Here is a 19519-nt window from a genome sequence, read left to right as displayed (position 1 = left end):
GGCTATGTAAATGCGGTGGCGCACGCATGGCGCACAATGCCAAAGATAGAGTAACAAATCAGGAATTCGCCTCCTGCCACTCCTGAGAGCGCAGGAGAGGACAAAAGTTAGGGATTAAGCGCTTCTCCTCAGAGAGGAACAAGCGAAAGGCAGCTAATTTCGTCGCAATCTTTTTGTCAAAATTATCACCTGTCTCCACGTTTCCAGACGCGTTGAGGACATTATGAGGAAAAAAGTTGTTTTTATTTTTCATGATGAGTGTGGACCCGTCCGCTCTGCACGATGACCTCTTTCAGAGTCTCTGATGGAATAAACTTCGCACCGCAGGCGAACCACGTTTACCAAGAATACTGTGACTTGCAAGTTTTGGTTTTATGACTTTTTTTTTTCCTTTTCTTTCTTTTTCTCAGCTGTTCGTTTGGGATTTGCTGTCGCTGTTTACCTTTTTTCGCTCGATGGCGTAGGTGGTGGCAAGAGTTTGTTTTAAATCACCTTTTGGATTTGAGGTTTATAATGCAGACACATCTGGATTACGTGCGTAAAACCAATCGGAGAGTTTAAAATCCAGTGAAGAAAGCCATCGTCGCCACTCACTTTCGGAGAAAAGGGGAAATGCGGAGAGAGAACGGCGTCTAGAAGGATGCTGCTGCTTGTACAATGGAAGTGAAGAACTTTTTTGCTGCTGTTGCGCTGGTTTGTGTCTTCTTTTGCGCCACTTTCAGCCAAGAACTCAACCCCAAAGGCAAGAATGTTTGCAAAGCGCCTGGGTAAGCATGAGCGCAGATGAGGAGAAAAAAAAAGTAGGAGTTAGTGGTCGCAGATCAGTTTTCCTTTAGAAGTTTAATTCTCTTGACTTCTTTTCTTATTTGACTCATTCCTTTTCCAATTCTCACAAGTAGTATCAACGCTCTCCTTAAGTGGTGTTATTTCCTTGAAGGGTAATTGGGTGTTAAGAGGGAGAACAAGACGTTAAATCCTTGATAAGAAATGACTCTTTTTTTTTTTTTTTTTTTTTTGCAGTGTTGGCCTCAGGCACGAATAGCGGTTCTCGACAAAGTGGGAAAAAAGTCGTTGTTTACTCTGAGATTAGTCCCTGACCTCGTTTTTTATAAACTCTTCTTTCATTCATCAACACTATTATACCTATTACAGCATTTATTTTCGATCATATTTCGCTTTCTTTTCTGGACATATAACGTGTTCCCAGTCTGCTCTACAGCAGGAGGCGGAGCCCATTGAAGAAAGCAGCTATACAGATGTGTGCATCTGGAGTGGGAGTGTTGTCACTGCTCTGCAGGGGGCGCTCTCATTTGACCTGTACAGCATTCGTGGCACCGTTTGATAACACACTGCGGTCTCAATGCACTCTTTGACAGTGTTTCTGGGGAAGTTTATAAAAATGCTTAATCTGATATTGTGTCAACAGTTCGGGGAGGTGTTTCAAAATAGTAGGTTATTAGAATAATCAATATATCATAAAAGATCCCTGTTAAAGGTCAAAGTACCAAAAATAGCATTTGTTAATGACCTCGAGGATTATAGCTTAGCATGTGGATGTCTAGTAAGTAGTGTAGTAGAGAAATAAAAGAAAACATCCAAGCCCACAATTGCTGACTGCGGCATCCAAACTTGTTGGACTAAGAATTGTGGTAGGTATAAACAGCGAATGTAGTCCAGGGCTCACACTCTAACAGGCTATTCTGTGAAAGCTGACTACTTACAACATCAACAACAACAACAACAACAAAAGCATGTTATATGTTTAAGTGTCTCTTTTTTTCCTGCAATTTCATCGTCAGCATAAAAACTAAGGGAAAATAAAAGTATTATAGTAATAAAAGTATTGGAGCAAAACTAAATAGATTTTCTGATAAGGATACACGCTGCATTTCAATATAATGAAATGTGAAGTCAAACGCTGTGGTCATGCTGTCATCTCTTAGGTTTTTTTTTTTGCCAGCCTCATCCAGCAAACGGTTTATTTTAGCGCTTTGTTAGGTTTTCACTGTGATATATATAGTGCCGGACATCACTGCTCCACACGTTTGACATTTTGCCCTCTTTGCAGCATTCATCATTCACTGCAGTGAACTCACCGCTCGCTTGTTTTTTTCCCCCATCATGCCCATTATGTTTTTATTTCCTCTGACCTGAATGCAATGCTTTCAGCGCTGATGCAGAAAAATGGGTTTTTGAATTGGCGAAACAGCAGCTATTGAAATCCCTTAGTAATCAAAGGTAAACAGCCGCGCAAGTACGCCTCGAAAACACCAATTTAAAACTACACAAACAGTGAACGCAATCTCTCATGTCGAGTGCTGACATGGATTGGCTGCGTGTTAAAGATCGACAGGGGGTCAACTGTGCGCATGTCGACTGGAATTCATCCAAATATGGAGCAGCAGTGTCACAGAAAAGTTGAACCCACCTCCGTATTATGTTCATGAAAAGATAAAAAGCTTATTCATATCTAAAGACTTAAATCTTGAAGTGCGTACGGAGGTTAAACATGTGATCTCCACCACGCGCCTGTTTTGGCAGGATGAAGAACGGCGCCGCTCCCTGCTCATTGACTGAAAGCAAACGGCCATCTTCAAACACTTCAGGGGAAGCTGACGTGTTGCAGGGGGGCCCCGTGGAGGTCACAGGCGTGGGAGGAAGAGGAGACACATCCGTTCTTTCCTGACAGGGGCCGAAAAACTTGGCCGCATGAATATTGTTCTCTGAATATTCACGTTCCCCTCCCCTTTAAAAGCACCAGACAAACTACACGGATTCAAGGGGTTAAGGGCTTTTTGAGTGTACAACCATGTGCGAGGCATGTGTGTCGTGCACAATGCCCCGCATACGTTAGCAGCATTTGGCATGGGCCACATCAATGAGCAGTGCGAGATCAAAGAGGTGTGAGTTGGGTGTGGACGCTGCCTCGTTGATGTGTGATTGTTTGGCTGTATTTTAGCCAGGTTCCTCTTGCCACCCCCCCTCCCTCTCATTTTCTCATCTCCACACTCTCGTCTTTTCCAGATCAACAGGATTTGTGTGCTGCACTGGATGGGGGCAGCTAGGGGATGAATGCCTGACACGTATGTACCGTACCCGAGTGCCAACATTTATCAGTATGTGTCATGCAGCTCGGCGTGCGAGTCAGTTGAATAATGTGGCCTGTTCTTGTTCACCCAAGCTCTCTGCGAAGGCAACTTCACCTGCAAGGAGAATGAGGTGTGTGTCAGGCCCAATGAATGTCGCTGTCGTCACGGATACTTCGGAGCTAGCTGTGACACCAGTAAGGGATTTTCTTTTTCTTCACATTTACTATGAGTATTTTCAGCCCTATTGCCTCCTGACATTGGTGTTAAAAGGTCAAATGAATAGAAATTGCTTTACTTATTAATACAAGTAGCTCTCCTTTAAACTTTTAAAACTATAATACAAGCAGAATTCTCTTCATTCTACGTTTGTCTGCTTGTCTGCTGCTGTATCTCACTGACTACTAGATAGATTGCAATTAAAATTTTGCACTGATGCTGATGGAGCCCAGAGGATCAACCCTCATGACTCTTGTGATCCTGTGTCTTTTCCTCTCGTGTGACTAGGGTTGAATCGGGATGAAATTTACACACACACAACATTCCCCTCAGGATAAATTGTCGGGGCCTGGGTAATATATTGATATTATATGCTTGTCATGGTATGAGACTTCATATTGTGTTGGATTTTAGACAGTTTTAAGGAAGACTGTTCTACTTTTTTCCACTTTCCACATCACCCACTGAGTCATTATATCCACATGAACAATGATTATTTATCAAGAAGCTCACCGTGTTAAGATTTTGTCGAAGAAGGCCAACCAATAGACTTCTGTACATTATGGTTGCAGTATCAATCTCAAGTAAATATATTGTGATATGTGATTCTGTCACACAGTCGAAGCAGTTATAACGTGCTTTTGAGGAGATTTCAAAATATCAAGATGTACAGTATAATGTGTGATATAGCCTACAGTTGCAGTTATTGTGATATTATTTTGAGACCATATTGCCCAGTCCTAGCACCACTGGCAATCTCTTTCTTTGGAGACTATTATTAGGTCAACAGTCGCCCTCTACCCACATTCCTGAAGGCCTGGGCTGTATGTTGTGTTCAGTGTTAATTAGCAGTGTTAGTGAGCATGCTAAACGAAGATGGTGACCACAGTGAACACTGCACCAGCAAAACATCACCGCGGTTGCGGGTATGTCATCATGCTGGCGTTTAGCTCAAAGCACTACTGCGCCACTAACACCACTGTAGACATTTCAAGTCTAAGAATATTTGCCAAGTCATACAGAATATTTCCCATCTCGTGATTACTGCACTGTCTTTCCACAGAGTGCCCTACCCAGTTCTGGGGCCCCGACTGCAAAGGGAAATGTAATTGTTACCCCAATGGCCAGTGCGACGACTTGACCGGCGAGTGTACCTGCAACCATAATCGGTGGGGACCGAACTGTGAGAATGCTTGCTTATGCCAAAAGGGCAAGTGTGACCAAGAGACGGGCAAATGCACGTGTCACCCTGGCGTCTGGGGTCCCCAGTGTAACAATAACTGCTACTGCAGCATCAACTCTGTCTGCGATGCAATGACAGGGCGATGCCTCTGCAACCCTGGTTGGACCGGGAGGAACTGTGCAATCCAGTGTAACTGCAACAATTCACCCTGTGACCAGTTCACAGGACGCTGCCAGTGCAGGGAGAGGCTGTGGGGCCCGCGGTGTGAGCGATACTGCCAATGCGTCCATGGCAAGTGCAACCAGGCGGATGGCTCGTGTACCTGCACACCAGGGTACCGTGGGAAGTTCTGCAGGGAGCCATGTCCTGCCGGCTTCTACGGCCAAAACTGCAGGAACAGGTGAGGGAAATGACTCAGCAGGGCGCAAATGCAGCATTTTAAAAACACAGCAAGCATGCAGTCTTACCTATATCTAATGTTCATTTCCCTTGTCTGATACATATTATGGTGCAGTTGTTGTGGTTTTGATAGGAAATAAGATTTGATATACGCTGCAGCTGATATCTGTAAATGTTACTTAATGGAGCAATAATAAAGTGAGATCTGGGAGTTGGTATTCACATTACCCCACAACCGTCAGCCAACATGTAAAAGCAATTCAGGTTAAGTAATTTACCGTCTGTGGACTGTGCCTTTCTCACATGATACAAACCAGAGAGATCACAGTCAGCATTTAGTGTTTAGTGTTTCCCTCTTTAAAAGATCATAACAGCAACGTCCAATTATGTGTTCATTTCATCATGTTTCCAGAACAGTTTCACTGCATTCAGATGAAATGGAGGACGTTTTGTGTAAACAAATAGAATTCTTTTTTTCTGTCTTTCTTGGCCTACCACAGGTGTGGGCACTGCAAGGGCCAGCAGCCGTGTAAGGTGACTGAGGGACGCTGCATCACCTGTGACAGAGGCTGGAACGGGACCCGCTGTGACCAGCTCTGCTCCAAAGGCTTCTTTGGCGAAAACTGCCAAGAGGTGTGTCCCACCTGCAAAGACGGTCACCACTGCGACCCCATCCATGGCAAGTGCTCTCACTGTAACCCTGGCTGGATTGGGGACAGGTAAGGAAACACACACGCAGTCAAACTTAGACATGCGTGCCGTGTTCATATTTTGCTGTTCAGTCAGACCTTTTGATCTAGTCGAGCTTTGTCATTTTCAGAGTTAAAAACGTAAGAGCAGTATCTTTAACTAGTAGCTACTGTAATACGCGTTTCCATGCGGCGATAACGACGATGACTCACATGGCTCAGCATGAAGATGATTGTAATCATGACATTCCTTTTGTGTGTGATAGGTGCGAGGTGCGCTGCCCCAATGGCATGTACGGCGAGAACTGTGAGAACAACTGCAGTCACTGTTTTAATGGCATCTGTCACATTGTCACCGGAGAGTGCCTGTGTGACCCGGGGTTTTATGGCACCTAGTAAGTCACGTCCGAGATGCCTCATACCCGAGAAGAAAACTCATGTTTATGCCCTCGGCAGCTTTTCAGCACACATGCTTTTATATTATTTATGTCGCACACTTATATTTCTTGGGAATTGAATGAGTGAGCTTGTCTTTTGAGGCACAATTTTGTACAGATACTGATAAAGGACACTCTTGGAATAATAAAGTGAAATACCTACAAACCTCCATCACAGGAAGAAAAGAGCCCCGATCCCATAAGTCATTTTTTTCCCTTCTGTGTCCTATTTTTGCATCTGTCACTTGGAGGGAACATTAAACAGATGTTGTTTTTGTCTCCTCTCTGTACTCAAGCTGCAATATGACCTGTCAGCCTGGCCAGTATGGAGTGAACTGCAACCAAACCTGCTCTTGCCATGTCAAGAACTGCGATCCCGTGTCTGGTGCTTGCTATCTACGTAAGGAAAATCTCCCCTGTTTCTTCCGGAGCATGCTTTGATGTTGACGCAAAACTTGTGTTTTTCTCAATAATGCGCGCTCTCAAAGACGGAAAAAACACAGTTGTTTCTTACTCGTGCTGCACAAACAGAAAGAATTGGGACCCTCCGAACTGTTTGTCCAATGAGCCAGATGCCACTGGTTTGCTGCCTGCGTATTAAATGTCTTAATAGCTGGCTGTACACACCGAGCACCAACAAACACGTCTATTCAGGTCAGTGTGTGTAGTGGGAGAGTTAACGTAGCGAGGCCTTGATAGTGTTTCCAGACCCAGACCGGTGTCCTTTTTATGGCTGTGTTTGTTGGCTCTGTTCCTGTCCAGCCGGAGAGAGAGAGAGAGAGAGAGAGAGCGCAGGAGAGAGAGGAAGGAAGACATAAAGGGAGTGGGATGGAGAAAATATGAGAGAAAAAGAGAAGTTGGACGGGAGACAGAGGGAGAGGCAAATGTGGACTGTTTGGAAAGGGGAGATGGTCGGAGGCAGGTGGGGAGAATATTGTCGCATAGGGCACGAAGGCAGCAGGTAATAGGGCCAGTGGGTATGATGGGCAGCGGCAGGTCGGTCCGTGGTATTACAAGACCTTGTCACTTTTACTTTAACCCTATCCCAAACTGCTGTCCACTCTTTATCCACCTTCGAAACGTGGCGCAATGACAACATGTCACGCCCACGCTGCCCAACAATCCATCTCAGCCTTATGTGACAGTGTGAAGACCAGAGGGCCACTTCTACTTACCCCTTTAACTGATGGCTCGCTCCCCACTTGGTGTCATCTGTCCTTGCGAGCGCCAAAATGTCATCCACACTTATGCAATGCTGCACTTATTATGTTTGGGGTGTGTGCTCCGCTTGAGGAGGGAGGGGTCCTAATAAATCATCGATGACTTAGGGGGTAAAGGGGAGGAAGTCGCTCGCAGGAAATCAGCAATGAGAGGGTAAGTGGTCTCACGTCTTGAGGGAGATAAGATTAATAGTGAATAATCTGGAGTGAACCGCCGCCTGTTGCAATCTCATTTCCTCGGAGAGACGCCTCACGTCGAGCGGCGATTGAAAATCAATTGTTTATGCAACCCCACGCTTTATCTCTGTTATCAAAGCTAACTATCACATCAATAAAGATTATGCACAGTTAGCTTGAGCCTCTCCTCAAGTCATTAGAATGTACTCGTTCAGTAAATCACAATAATATGCTACACGCCGAGGTGTCTAGGGTCTGGTGATGACAGAGAGAGAGATTTGTTGAAGTTGGCAAAGGGGAGGTTTGCTCTGAATGTGGCAATGTGGCACACCCAGAATTCCCTGTGTCTCGTTTTTCAGAGCCCAACCAGCGGATGGGTGTGATTGCGGCTGGAACCCTGGTCTCCTTCTTACTGATCGTCCTGCTCTCGCTGCTCTGCTGCTGCTGCCTCTGTCGACACAAAGACGACCACAAGTGAGTGACAGACGGGTGTCTTTACCTTTTACCGTCCACAATGGGGGCTCTAGTTCCCAGTAGGAGGCTCACCCCCGGTTATGAAAATAGAGGAAAATATTTTCTCTTTACGTACTCTCACAGGTACCAGATTGTTAAATGAATAATTGCATATAAATTGTATTTTGAGTGAATTTAATGTATTGACATAACGGCGTGAGTAGCAATGTGAGCAGCCCCCGAGCCCTCAAAAGAGGCACAGGGCCAGGTTTAATATGCCTCCTTTGAATGATTCATTTGGATTTCCATGGCGTCATCCCTTTTTTCAATCCTAACCGAGACAACTCTACCAACAGCAAAAAAGCCAAGCGGATCCTGTGTGGACGATTCAGCCGAATCAGCACTAAACTTCCCCGTATTCCACTGAGGCGACAGAAACTGCCCAAAGTAGTCGGTAAGCCCTAAAACTCTTTCTCATATCCCGCCGCACTGCTGCCAGAGGCTGCTGTATTTTATGTAATCGTCCTCTCTGGTGCTTGTACAACACAGTCTGCTGGAGTCACATCACTCTCAGCTTCATTGATAGCTATAGTATAAGAAGCTCAGGTCGTGCATGCAATGATTTTGATGGAGGTGGACAATGAAAAACGGTGGTTTCGCCGGTTATCAGAGCTTTTATGCATGTTTCAGCTTAAAACATCAGAGACAGTGACAGCAGTTAATGTCGGTCGGTGAGCATTTTCCTTCAGTGCTACCTTAGTCTGCCTTTTAGATGATGAATAGGGTTGAAAAGTGTATGGTGGCTGCCAGGCGAGTATGGGGTTTCATTTGAAAGGAATGCACTGGTTTTAGAGCCCCTTATTATTCTTGGCACCCTCAAATGCCATGTGTTCATATTATTACAACCCTAAACTGGGGCTTTTTTCGCCCCATTTTCTTTTACTCTTTTCCATCGTCTTCTTCCCCGACAAAACTTTTCTTGGGCCGAGGAGGAGGCTGTGTTATTAAAAGAAGGCCAGTGGTCGTTTGGGGGGGTGGTGCTGAGTGACACACTATCAAAGGCTGCACTGTTTGGGTGGACGCTGCCGCTCTGCTGCTCCATGTGGAGGTCTCGTGGTCTGTGACAGATCTGTCTGTGACCAAGGGCTCTTTTTCTTTATCATAGACAGAGGAGATATGCTGATCTTTAGCACCCCACCACACACAATTTAACATGAATGTTTTTGTTCTGAGCTCATAAATTGTTTTAATGGTTTAAAATTATCTTAAAATATATATCATTATCCAACACAACACACAAGCAACTCGCAGGGTACATTTATGGCCATGTACTGAAAAAAAAAGAACAGCAATATCTTTCTGTACTTTTCAAACTTCTATATCACAGTTTCAAGACATGGAAATATTCTTCTGAGGAGACCATTTGTATTAATTATGCAATTTTTCTGAATTAATATTTTGAGGAAGGAGATAAATAATGTTTAGCTATGGACACTGATAGAATATCGGATGACATTTGCAACAGTGCAAAAGCAATTAGGTGATTAATTAATAAGTCCACTGACAGGAAGTTATTTTTCATCATGAAAAACCATTCTATCGCTGCAGCTTGTCAAATTTGCTGCTTTTGTCCGATTTATGTAACTCCAAAGTGGAATCTTTTGACTGCGAGTCTGACAAAACAGTGTTGTTTTTAGGCCATGGGAGGTGGAACTATGGGAATCTCCCTTTATTTACTGATTTATTGATTAGGTAATTGATTGGCTGAAAAATATATATGCATGTGTGTGTTGCACAACAGTCTCGAACTTTGCCTCAGCTTAAGCGTCATTAGAAAACATTGTAATTTGATTCATTAATAGGGCTCCACTGCAGTCAGTGTGCTGTGGAAGGAGTTAAAACATGATGACCTGGTTTCTTCTCCACGTCTTAGCAGCATGTGCCTCCTCAGTTATCCAGCTGATTATTTAGGCTAGAATCTGTCTCTAATATGCCTCACAGCACTGGGACAGAGTTGCCTTTGTTATCGTTTTGTGGGCCATTAATGTGTTTGTTCCTGAAGAGTTTGACCATTTGAAGCATTTTAATGCCAGAGGCATTAATCACTTTTTTTATTTGTGTTTAGAATCCTAGCAAATAAAGTAAAGTCAGTTCTTAGCCTTTTACAGTCAAGATTTCCACATTTTGAGACAACCAACATATAAGACAGACATGTAATGAAGTTTAAGACCAGTCCTCGATACTCAGCCAAACAAATCACAGCTATGTGTCTCTCCGCTGCTTTCTGTCGGGTTACCCACAGAAGCTCCGACTGCCAACACTTAGAATCTCAAACTCTGACTGGGGCTTCACAGTCCTGCACACACACACACACACACACACACATTCCAGAGGGGGCCCGATGGGGCTGGAAACAGGAAGTGGTCAAATTTACCCCAGCCCGTGTCAGAACTGTGATTTATCCACACCAGGGTCAGTTGCAACAGATGTGGCAAGAAGAAATGAAAAAGGAAGGGGGGGAAGTAGAGGAGGAAGACAACATTTATTCGTCTGTTAGCATAGTTAGCCCCAGAGAAACAGCCTCATGAACACACTGTCACTTATTTGCCTCTTGGCGCAACTAAAGCTGTTTGCTTGTAGTTTGGCATTCCATTCTAAGCATATTTGCTCCACGCCCTACAGATACACGTCTGTCGGCATATTCTGCATCCTCTGTGTCCAAATGCTTCCCCATCAGTGACGGCTGAGAGCAGCGCCACCTGCTTTTTTTCATCCTCATATATCGTGGGAAAGTCGTCTGGAACCGCAAGTGTTAAAGTCACTCTTAAAGGTCCAGTGTGAAGGACAAAGGAGGATCTATTGTCAGATTTTTAAATGGTTGAATTAGTGTAAAATCCTGTGAAAGTAACAATCCTTAGAATTTTTTTGCCTTAGAATGAGCTCTTTATGTTTACATGAAGAGCGGGTTCTCTGCCACAGAGTCAGCCATGTTGCATGTGCCTGCATTTGCCAAGAACCAAACCAAATGCTGGCTACAGAGAGCGCCTTTTGCTTTTATTGCATTTTTAGCGGCCAGTGTAGGTTCTCTACACAGTTGTAGGGGGATGGTGAGGGGGAGGGTATTCAGTTCTCTACAGTGTGCAGCCTGCCAACTAGACTAGACCATCCCTACGCTCCTGCTCGGTGTCTGAGGTCAGCTGACCAGCTGCTCCTGGAGGTACCGAGGTCTAAGCGGAACTCATCTTAAAACCCATTTTAACTCTTCGGCTTTTAACCCAGCATGAGACTCTGCTCTTGTTTTAGTGTTTTATTGTTTTTATTGTTTTAACATTTTTATTGTTTTATTGTTTTTATTTTGTCTCCTATGTTTTTATGTTTTATGTTCTATTTCTTTTTATGTACAGCACTTTGTCCCAGCTATGGCTGCTTAAAGCGCTTTATAAATAAAGTTGAGTTGAGTTGAGTTGAGTTGAGTAGACGCCACTAAGTCCTACACACCAGTCCTTTAAGTGATTCAGAACATAGGAAACATGCTTCTGTTACAGTTGTCCTTATCAGATAATTTCACAAATACTTGTCATGGTTGATTAGTTAACGGGCTCTGAGTTGGCCGTGTTAGACGTCACTCAGTGTTCTCTAAGTCTGACTCAGGCTGTTTCAGGCTGAAACATATTGTTTTTTCTTATCATTGGCACCTAATATCCAGCAGGCATTTGAACCAGCCACCTCCCTAGCCTTTAGACTACCTCTGCCTCAGGTCTGTTAATGCATCCCCCCACTGAGCAACTGTGGCGGTGGGGCTGTTCAGCTGGGACGTGTCAATAATGCCCCGTTGTGCGTTGGCCTCCATGCAGGGGAGGGATCACAGTGGCGTCCAGTCTGAAGAACAATCTGCCCCACCAGTCCCACAAGTCGGGAGGGAACAGCCTTCAAGGGCAGCAGTTGTTCATCACGGCATACAAGTGATGTCGCAAAAATGCCCCATGTGCTAGCTTGTTGACTAACTCATCTGAAGTCTTTTCATAGGTTGGCTGCATTGCATTCCTCAGCCACTCATAGTCTCTGCGTCTCTTCCTACTGCTGCACAGCCAAAACTCTTCATGAGGGCAGGAATATTGTTTTTCATCCACACCTCTTGATAAATATTTTATGGGTTTTGTATACGGTATATATTGTTGCTAATCTACCACATCCACACCACGTTGATTTTTTAATTTTTTTACAGACAATCCACTCGAAATAGTAATACCATGGTAGAGTCATTTCTGTAGACACAACAGTCCATCACTGAGTACGCATGTAGAGAGAGCAGCGTGGCATTATTCTGCCAAACAGGATATCCTTAAATAGTCACATAAATGGGTGCCCTTGGGTGGAAGTCCCTCTCTACATACATATCGAAATACTTGCTATTCTTTGTCTTTGTTTTCCCCTTCTAACACACACATCTGTAGTTCCTTATTGTAGATATGTTGCACCTGTGTTGACATTATCCACCCTACGAGTCACCAGGGGCCATTCTAGGATCAGACGTTAGGGATGCTTGGCTCCCACACATTTCAAATTCTGTTAATGAAATGTAAAAAATTAAATTCACTGTGGAGTCCACTGCAACAAATGTGGGTATTGCTGTCATGAAACAGCAAAGCCTTACTCTCAGAGCCTTACTCTGTATTTCAGAGAAATACATTGCCTATGTCATAGCTGACTGTGGATTCTTCTAGGGCTGCTCAAGCAGAACTACTGTTTATTTCATCCCAGTACCTCTAAAAAATAATAATTATAGAAAATATCCCCTGGCCTATATCCATCTATTAAACCATCTATCTTCGTCTTTCCTGCCTTTCAAATTCATGTGATATCATACAGAAGATAACACACGTAATGAGACGTATCATAGCAAGATGCCATCAACAGATGTTATCTTCTGGTCCCTGTGTGTGTGTGTGTGTGTGTGTGTGTGTGTGTGTGTGTGTGTTTGTGTGTGTGTGTGAGGCCCCACCCCCAGTGATCTCGCAGTGTCAGCTGTTCCGCCCCTGGGTTAACAAATCAGGGGAGAGAAACAAGCACGATAGTAAAGGACAGCAAAACTCAGTCAAGGCTTACAATGAGCTGAAATTAGTGCACATTAGTGAGGTAAATATATATATCACATAAGATGAGAGCAATGGTTTTAGATCAGTGTATCAAATACGATTGACCCAAAGGTCAAATCTTATTTCTTAGAAACAGATCTCCAATCTGAGGTATTACAGTTAAATCCCATGGTTTGGCAAACTAGATGAATCTCAGCAGCCTCGAGGGGAAAAAAAATCATTGTCCGTGAAAAAACTGCTTTGTTCAAACATGTCAGTATACAAAACGATTCTGTGGCACAAACACACGCACACATCCTCTGTGATTCTGAAGTGACCATGACTAAATCTGGTTGTTGTTTGAGAAAATGTTGAAGCAAGAAAAGCAGATGAGACAGAGAGTCACATGGTGAGAGGCGATGGATTGACATGGGAAGCAAGAGAATAAACATCGGGCTGGTTTATGAAGAAAAATAAACCCGACATGTTTCGTTTACTCTTTCTGGTGGGAGGAACATCTAAACAGGTCATCAAAGTTATATCTCTTTGCATGTTATTTAGATCAATATTTTCTTCTTTTGTAGTGTTTTATAACATGCATGCCTTTCAAGCACTTGAGAGAGATGCGGTGAGAATTTAAGCAAAGCTGTGTGAAATCTGACTGACGGAGCTGCTTTTATACCCCAACATTACAGACGAAAGACCAAGTAAATGCGAGGTAAAGTGTTTCATCTTACAGCGCTTCTACAAGTCATCATGTCTGCAAAAATCCAGCTGTCAATCTCTTAAAGTAGTTCATCTTTTTAGTTACATTCAAACAACAACAGCTAAGGAGCTAGGATTTGTTCCTGGCCAGGGTCCTGGTACAGTTAGGGGATTTTCTTCCGAGCAGGGTTTATCTGAGGTCTAAACAAACGGACGGACCCATGTGTCTCTGGGCATGTAAACAGGAGCATCTGATGTGGTCGGTCATGTCGAGTTAACGCCCAGCACAGTTTAGGCCCAAACTGTGCTCTTCACGCCAGATGGGATGATCAACCGCAAGTATCCCTCAGCAACCACAGCTGTCCTGAGACTGTAGGGTCAGCAGAATGCTGCAGCGTCTGAAGGGGAGGAAGGAAGAGGACGATTGAGAAAGCGAGGGAGTTAGACAGGGAGCGAGAAACATGGCTTGACCTACATACAGTATGGTTGAGGGAAAGGGTTTCAGCGGAAAATGACCAACAAACTGATTTTCTGACTCAGTACAAGATGCCACGATGCTAAAAATGAAAAGTTTAACTTGGGTTTAATAATTGATTACCTAACTGATTTTATATTAAAAATTGCAGATGTTAACACAGATTCGCAATTAATACAGCTTAAAGGTTTACAGACTAGCTGTTTCTCTTTGTCTCTTTGTCTCTTCTTCCACCCCTTTAAAGATTTTATATGTAACATTTCCACATTAAAATGTCCCAAAAAAACTAGACCTTATATATAATTATTTTATTTTTATTTTTATTTTTATTATTGACAATATTTTGTCAAGTTGTCTACTTATATTATCCCAAATGTTCAAACCCAGAGAAATCTGTCATTTTATTCCCTATTTGTCCCTACGTACCGCTCACCCACCAAATGTCACAATCAACCAAAGCTGATTGAAAGTCTGTGTCCCTTATGAAGTTCGTATCGATGTTTCTTGTCTGTCTTTTAACCTGCTTAGGATAAAACTCTGGGGAAAACCTGAATCACTTCAGCTTTTTGGCATCGGCATATAAAAATACTTGACAGCTCATTCGCTTTTCATAATGTTGGAGCCTTTGTTAGCTCATATGCAGAGCCAATAAAACCCAGTTTTTCCGCAGACTCACCTAAACCAACACTTTCTGCGACGCCGCAGCAGTTGTGAGAGTGAGTGAGAACAGACTGTTGCTCTTGTAACACGGTACAATACCCTCTCGCTGACCTTTTGGCTTCTGCATTTGTTTTCTGTTCTCAGTAGCCCACCACGACCCAGAGAACACCTTCAACTGCAGCTTCATCGAGCCCCCCTCAGTGGCCGAGCAGCCCTCCCCCTCCTCATGGTCGTCCCAGGAGTCCTTCTCTTCCTTTGAGAGCGGAGACGAGGGGCCAGTTTACTGTGTGCCCCATGAAGGTGAGTCATCGTAAGAATAAATAAACAGTTTAGTTATCTGGAATGACGCACATAAATCCGTAATTTGTCTTTGGCATGAAGGAGCCTTTTCACACACGCGCACACACACACACACACACACACATATGCTGATAGACACCCGGAGAGAAGTGTGACCGTGCAGTGACTCACCAGCTTCTGTAAATCTCATTATGGAGATAGTTCCTTTATCATATGCCATCTAGGCCCAGGTTCTGCTTCGTGAACAAGGAGTGTATAAACAGGAAATGGAACGCTCAAGTCAGCATATGGCACAAATCCAAACAATGACTAACTCCTTGAAGTTTGGTGGAAAACACCCGTTTCATCAGTTTCTATTTTTCAAAGTGTGATGGTGCAAATCGCTGGATTTTTAGTGCTCATTTGGTTTAGTTCTTATTCTGCGCATGAGTTGTTCAAGGGCTTGAAAACAATTGTTTTGACTAAAATGCCTTGAGCACAAAAGAATTACTGCAAACATCAGGAAAGGGTTTTGAACTGGAGTTGCACCAAGCTGCTCCAGTCTCAAGTATGTGTATACAAATTAGCAAATGAATGCTACAGATATCAGTCTTTAAATAACATGTGTTGTTGCTTTTCTAATGGGACGAGGTATTTTTTACAGTCTTAACTGATTGTCTTGATTGTATTTCTCAGTTTTATTCATGTAGCTCATTATGTAGCTTGGCTTTTACAATCTGTATACCAAAGGCATGCTCTACCCTCAGCCCCTCGATTCAAAAGAAAATAGACACCACAAAACGAAGCATCCTAAAACAATGACGCAACTTGTTTTTTTGACATTGTGGCCACATGGGGTAATTACAGCATGATGGTAAATGCTCAAACGCAGACAAGTGGTATCGAAAATAAAGAATCTCAACTTTATTTATTGAAATTACCAAACATTACCAAACATTAGCCACTATAGGCAAGTAGTCATACCTGACCAGAGAAGCCATTGTTCATGTTAGGTTTGAAGATATACTTGCTTTTAACAACGCATTAGCATACATATAATGGCTGCCTTGCGTATCCTGCCTTCATTTGGAATGTCTGTTCTGCAGGCCCTCAGAAATTAACACTACACATCCACTAGATTCAATACGCGCATGTACCATAGGGGCAGTTTAGCACCAGTATGGCGATGTGACAGAGTCAGGAGTCAGCAAGCATGAATTCAAAAGGGGAATGCAGCTTGTTTTAATTGATCATCTGAATGGAGTATATATTATCTGTCTTAATTTAAAAAAGTAACAGAAAACTGTACCTTAGTTCTAAATGTTGAAGAGTTCATCTTTGACTAATACCACCCTCCATTGACCCACAGAATCTGTGAACGAAAGCAAAGAGAAGCGCAGCCCCTCCCCGACAACAGAGAAGCCAGAAGCTGTCCTTGACGAAGACGATGCTGGGGAGTACACCTCCTTGAAAGACACCAGTGTCACAAAACCAGAAGGCAGTGAGCAGCCCCTGCTCAAATCCTCTGACAGCGAAGGCTCCACCAGTGGCTCTGAGTCCACTACTGCAGCCCTCTACGCCCGAATCGCCCGCCTCTCCAAGCAGTCCAAGGAGGACGATGGCAGCGGCAGGGATGGAGATGGTACTCCCACACCAGAGGCAAAGCGCAATGGAAGGCCACCACCTTCACCTGGCAAGCCCAAACCACGCCCACCAGACCCATCCACCAAGCCCAAAGTATCATGGATACATGGAAATACTACAGGCTGTCCCCAGGTAGAGCAGCAGGGGCAGGGTGGAATGAAGTCACTTGTAGTGCCAAAGGAGAAAAAGAGAAGCTCCAGTGATGGCTCAGCCAAGAGCGAGGAGCGGCAGAAAATGAAGGAGAAGGCCCGGGAACAACAGAAGAAACAGGAGGGGAAGGAGGCAGAAGTCAATGGCTCCCCCAGCAAACACAAACCTCTGCGAGGCAAGAAGTCTGGGGATGAGCACAGCAGTCCCAGTCACATGGAGCACATAAACGGTGTGGTTCAAAATGCCCTCAAGAAGATAAGTAACTTCCATAGCTCCTCATCTGAGAAGAAAAATGCTGACAGTCCAAAGGAAACAGCCAAGGAGCCACCAAAGAGCCCCAAGGTCATCCACCCTCATATGAACTCTGAGGCGGCAACGCTCCTCGCTGCTCAGCTCAAGGAGAAAACCCAAAGCATCAACAGGAACGAGGGGACAGGTCTGACAAAAACCAATGGTCTCTCCACACCCAAGGGAAACAGGGAGAAGCCAACACCTCCACAGAAAGCCAAGAGGACCCCCTCAGGTGGATTGAGCCAGCAGGGCTCCACCAAGCCCCTGCTGCCTACCTCGAGCAGCCTTCAGAAGATGGTGGCACCCGTCACCACCGACCTCGGGACCCCTGATGCCAAGAGCCCGGAGAAGCAGGACTTGAACGACTCAAGGGCAGCGGACCCAAAGTTGGATCCTACACCAAAGAAGACTCCCATAAAAAAGCCACCCAGGAAGAAAGGCAAGGAGGGTACTTTGGATATGTCGGAGGGTAAAACACCCCAGCAAAAGACAGCCATTATGCCACCACAGGTAGTGAAATAAGTGGGTTTTTTGAAGATGACCAAAGATGGATTCCAAAGAGGCTTAAACGGATTTGGTGGACAGTGAACCACATAGTTTTTTAATCAAGGAATTTGAACATTTTTTTGAGTGTGCTGTGACTCCAGGACCATTCAAGAGTGAGAAATGCTTTAAAATCGAGGGCGCAGGCGAGTCAGATTGGTGAGTTGTATTATACTGACCTCTATACACCATTGTATTTCATTTCAAGAATTTCATTTTTTTTGTATAACTATGTATCAATCACACACCACAACCTGTGGCTAAGCTGGAGACAACTGTGGGGACAGTGGTGCACAGACATAATCCAAAGTTCATTCATCTCTATTCCTCCCCAGTATGTCCACCACTATATTCATGTATGGATTGCTTTTGAGTTTTCATATGCAGGTGTCGCAAAAGTAGCTATTTTTTATTCTTTTTATGTACACTCTCCAAAGGTACAAAAGGTACTAAGAATAACAAGAAAATTAGATCCTCTGAGGATTGCAAGCTATTTCTTTTTGTTTTTTTCTAGTTTCGAAGGACCAACTTGCACAAATTCTATATCTAAAGCAACCCTCAAATAGAGTCAAGGCTTTACTCTATTTGTGAAGTCAAGGCTTTTCTTTACAGATAATGGTCAAATAAAGTGTTTATTAAAAGCAACACGTTTACAGTTTCAACGTGATTTGCTGGAGAACTTTCTTTAGCGAAGGAAGCACCTTTTTTTATTTTCCTCTATTTTGCTACGAGAGCAACTTTCAGGTTGATAAACCATGTTATTAGCAAGCTCCCCTTTAATCATCTCAATCTGACACCCCACAGTACACAAGTTATGCTACATTTAGGACTTAATTGTCTTCTTTGCTTGTGTGAGTCACCTTTAATTCCACACTGAGCTTAAGAGTTGGTTTCAAGGCTTTTTTTTCTCTACAGAAATGTTACATTTTGGGATTTAAAGTCTTAGCTCTCTTTTGTCCAACTCTGTCAGACATGGTTTGCTGGAACCCAAACAAGCTCTTTGATCCCTCTGCAAAAAGGGCTGTTTAAAAACCTCTTTCATACTTCTGCTAACACCAAATCACCAGAATGTGCTCTTACTGTAAGTTTTATTCAGTCAGCGAAACCACTAAACCAAAAGTGAAATCCCAGGCTATCCTATGTCCTCACTTTATGTCATGCTTATAAATCACTTTAAACACACTTACTTTCTTCTGTAATACAGCCAGTTTTGGGCATGTTACTTTAAAAAGTAATTATAGTTACTAGTTACTTCTTCCAAAAAGTAACTGAGTTAGTAACGGAATTGCTCCACTATAAAAGTAACTAGTTACCAGGAAAAGTAACTATTGCGTTACTTTTAATTATTCCCCCTTTTGAGCTCGGCATTCATTTTAGCTACTCGGCATCCATGTATTTAGAAAATGTCTTTCTGCATGGCGGACCGGTGTTATGCCGAGAAGTGCCTGCACGCCGGGATCTGCATGCCGCTCGCGGCATGAGGGGGATGCAGTATTCGGCAGAGCTAGTTTTGAACTTGCCACGATATGCATCCCTGGCTGTTCAAAACCAGCTCTGCCGAATACTGCATCCCCCTCAAGCTGCGGGCGGCATGCAGATCCCGGCGTGCAGGCACTTCTCGGCATAACACTGTCACCTGCTGTCCCCGATAGCCAGTGAGTGCTCTGAAGGAGTCTGAGTCAACTGTTGATAACAGGAGCATGTTCTCAAAAACATACCTGCCTATCATTGCATTCAGTTCAGTCTGTGTCAAGTTTTTGTGAAGCTGGAGCAGAGAAATCCAGCTGTAGCTGCTCGGATAGCTCCGTGTCCTTCTTTGTTAGCATAGCTCACG

General features: G+C 43.8%; 1 protein-coding gene across 1 annotated transcript; it reads left to right on the top strand.

Moving 5' to 3' along the window:
• On the top strand, positions 1–18767 carry scarf2 (scavenger receptor class F, member 2). Its single transcript, XM_030418452.1, has 11 exons — positions 1–767; positions 3025–3083; positions 3182–3283; positions 4369–4888; positions 5388–5606; positions 5843–5971; positions 6310–6413; positions 7770–7884; positions 8220–8317; positions 14923–15078; positions 16427–18767. Exons 1-11 carry the CDS (start codon positions 658–660, stop codon positions 17662–17664), a joined length of 2850 nt encoding a protein of 949 aa, XP_030274312.1. The 5' UTR covers positions 1–657; the 3' UTR covers positions 17665–18767.
• Positions 18768–19519: the final 752 nt, after the last annotated feature.

The sequence above is a fragment of the Sparus aurata genome, chromosome 5 (assembly GCF_900880675.1).
Source record: "Sparus aurata chromosome 5, fSpaAur1.1, whole genome shotgun sequence".
Classification (NCBI taxonomy): domain Eukaryota; kingdom Metazoa; phylum Chordata; class Actinopteri; order Spariformes; family Sparidae; genus Sparus; species Sparus aurata.
This window is presented reverse-complemented; position numbering and strand designations above follow the sequence as displayed.